This window comes from Ophidiomyces ophidiicola (assembly GCF_022830035.1).
Source record: "Ophidiomyces ophidiicola strain CBS 122913 chromosome Unknown scaffold_47, whole genome shotgun sequence".
In the NCBI taxonomy this organism is placed as follows: domain Eukaryota; kingdom Fungi; phylum Ascomycota; class Eurotiomycetes; order Onygenales; family Onygenaceae; genus Ophidiomyces; species Ophidiomyces ophidiicola.
In genome coordinates this window covers 84,398-87,266 of record NW_026054687.1, presented here as the reverse complement: position 1 = coordinate 87,266, position 2,869 = coordinate 84,398, and the positions used below count along the sequence as shown (strand labels likewise).

The 2,869-nt window shown below is 54.7% G+C and overlaps 1 protein-coding gene across 1 annotated transcript; it reads right to left on the bottom strand.

Moving 5' to 3' along the window:
* Positions 1 to 285: 285 nt before the first annotated feature.
* Positions 286 to 2,132, bottom strand: LOZ57_006600 (uncharacterized protein; the record flags this gene model as incomplete). The annotated part of the gene is made up of 2 exons (XM_049255615.1): positions 286 to 1,937; positions 2,033 to 2,132. The coding sequence occupies 2 exons, from the start codon at positions 2,130 to 2,132 to the stop codon at positions 286 to 288; spliced, it is 1,752 nt and encodes a 583-aa protein (XP_049105439.1).
* Between the last annotated feature and the right edge of the window lie 737 nt (positions 2,133 to 2,869).

Sequence of the window (2,869 nt, the reverse complement as noted above, 5' to 3'; positions counted from 1 at the left end):
AGAATTAGATTAGATAAAAATCCCAGAAAAACAATAATGTGCAGGATGGAGAATTAAAAGGACCATAATAGGAGTTTGTAGGTGGGAAGGGTGGGTGGGTGAGGCGAGGCGAGGCGAGGCGATTAAGACCAAGGATCGATGGGAACGGTCGATACGTGTCGTCAAGGATTATGGAGTAACTGTACAAGTTCGGCACGAAACCGGGGGGGTATCACAACCAGAAAAAAAATAAAAAATAAAAAAGGAACAAGTAAAGCACGAAAAAAGCAAGGCCATGCAGTAAATCTACCAGCCTTTGACGTGGTATTCCCATGGGCCGTAGTCGAAGTAGTGATTCCACGAATTGTTCTTCGACACTTCCTTGTCCTTGAGTTGTCGGATCGCGGGAAACCCGGTCGCGCGAATGGCCTGTTGCTGCTGCTGCTGTGGTGCTACTTGCTGCTGAGATTGCTCTTCGGGCTGCGGGCCGGGGTATTCTTGTAGATTGGCCATGTCATGGGCCGTATGTCGGCGTTTGAACGCCACCGCAGGGATCGTCTTCTGCTGCCGCTCCCAGAGCAGATGCCGTCTGAGCGACTCCGTCAGCTCCGTGGCCAGCATGTTCCGTCGAGTGGTGCGGGGCGAGTGTGCCATCGAGTGGCCCGGTACCGATCTCACCACAATCGGTTTGGATCGGGGGACTTCGGGTCCCTTCATGACTAGGGTGCTGCCCTCCTCCTCTACGTCAGAGGACTGGCATTTTGGCGAGGTGATTCGAGATTGTTGGAGAGCAGGCGTCGAGCGAGAGTTGTGACTTCGGCCTTTTCCAGGTACAACGGTGTATTGCGGTTGGTGCATCATCATGGTCAACAGGGAATGCCGAGACACGAGACCTGGTCGAGAATCCACTCGCTGGAAGAGTTGCTTTTCATCAAGGCTCGACCGACCGCTTTCGGTAACAGAGTCTTCCCAGTCCGACTCGTCATCCTCAATGGCACTTTCTGGGATGTCCTCGTCATCGGTTTCGATGGCATCTTCGTCGTCTGTGCTCTCCTTGATGGATTTGATGGTATTTGTTCGTAATGTAACGGTATTTTGTGTTTGTTGTGTTTGCTGTGCTTGGTGTAGTCCGTCAGTCAAAGAGCTGCGGTTTGCCTTGATGGCCATGCGATCCTCGAACGAGCTGTCGTCTCCAGAAGAGCCACCTAGGGTGAACATATTCTTCTTCTTCAGAGGAGACATTTTGGCGCTGTTCATTGGCTTCGAGGTAACGACAGCGGGGTTAAGTTTAGTATGTGAGCGATAAGAAGACGAGATGTGAGAAGGAGAAAAGCCACGAACAATGCTCGACGACTTAACCATATCTGTCGACGATACACTTGTGTCCGAAGCGCAATTCCGGCTGGCAGCACTGTCGTTTGCTTCCAGCGCGGCTGTCGAGCAGGAGTCTGTAGACTGATGAGGTTGGACGGGTCCGGAGGGAGCGGTGGCTTTCGGAGTGGGGGTGGGGGAAACGGCTCGAGGAGTAAAGTCGACGGATTCTTGCTGCGAGGAGCGTTCTGTGGGCGAAGGGGTGGGCAATGCGGCAATGGGCTCCAGGCTCTTCTTCTCCTTGATCGTGTACACCATCTTCTCCAGGCCGATCGAAGTAATATGCCTCTCTCGTCCGCGGCTGATGCTGAGCATCGGGTCCTCGCCCACGATCCTAGGCTTGAAATCCATGTCCTTGGGCGGCGACTTCACGTGGGTCTCGATGCGTTCGGCTTCGTCGGAGGCGGCTGAATCCACGCTGGTCGACAGCTCCGGGATGTCCTTGGAGTCACATCGGAATCTGCCGATTCTGCGCTGGCGGAGTTTAGCTTGGGGAGAGGTGCAAAAGGTTTCCAGGTTCCATAATCTCCAGCTGAGGTTCTCTAACCGTCGTCCTTCTTCCATGTAGTCAGCACATCGGGAGAAGACTGCAGAATAAGTGTTAGCCTCTTCACACATAGGGTGACACGCCGAGCAGGAAATCATATCCGTGCAACACGTGTTGCTGAACAAGGGCACTCACCCATCCACATGCCATGGAGACTCTCAGCACTTCTAGTATCAACCTCATGGATCTTCGCCGGGTCCACAGTTAGGACAGGTGTGTTTAATCGTGACGGCATTGTGATGTATAATGATATTCAGGTGTTCTGCTTGGCTGCAGGTGTGAAGGGGAAAAAATTCTTCTTGCAAAACCACCTGTTGCACTCTTCTCAAGGGGCGAGCAAGCTGTTGTTGTTCCGGCGTCTTGCACCGTTCTGGTGTATGCGTGGGATCCAGCTCCGGTGGGTGTTCCAGTTCCTTCTCAACAAGTGTGCAAGGCAAGAAGATTGCGGGCGGTGACTGAGCGCCGACAGGGTCAGCACAGCATCGATAACGACAGATTTCGGGCTGCAAAGGCGCAAGCGGTGAGGGCGGGAGTCAATGCGGGTGGGCAGAGCTGAATGGCGAGCTTCTCGAGTTGAAGCGGGCAGAGGCGAGGGGGAGGAAGAAGTGGCAGAGGGGGAAGTATGGTGGAGAGCAGCGAGGAGGGGTGGGAGAGAGCGTAGTTTTGTTCCGCAGGGCCGGGAGGGTCCTTTTTTAATGTTCGCCGTGTTTGATTGTGGACTGTCTGGGAGGAGCCGGGGGGGGGGGGGGGGGCGATGGTCTGGAAGTGGAGAGGAAAGGGACCCGTCTCACTGGCGTACTGGCGGTACCCTACGAAGTCTATCTGGGGGCGTCTGTACGGTATGGTGGTACGGCCTGTAACATGCATACCGCCGCCCCGATGCCAGGGCTGGAAAGCCTATTTGAAAAGCCTGGGCCTGGGTTTCAGTACCGCCGCGTATTTCACGCCGTACTGTACCGTACCGGCGCGGCA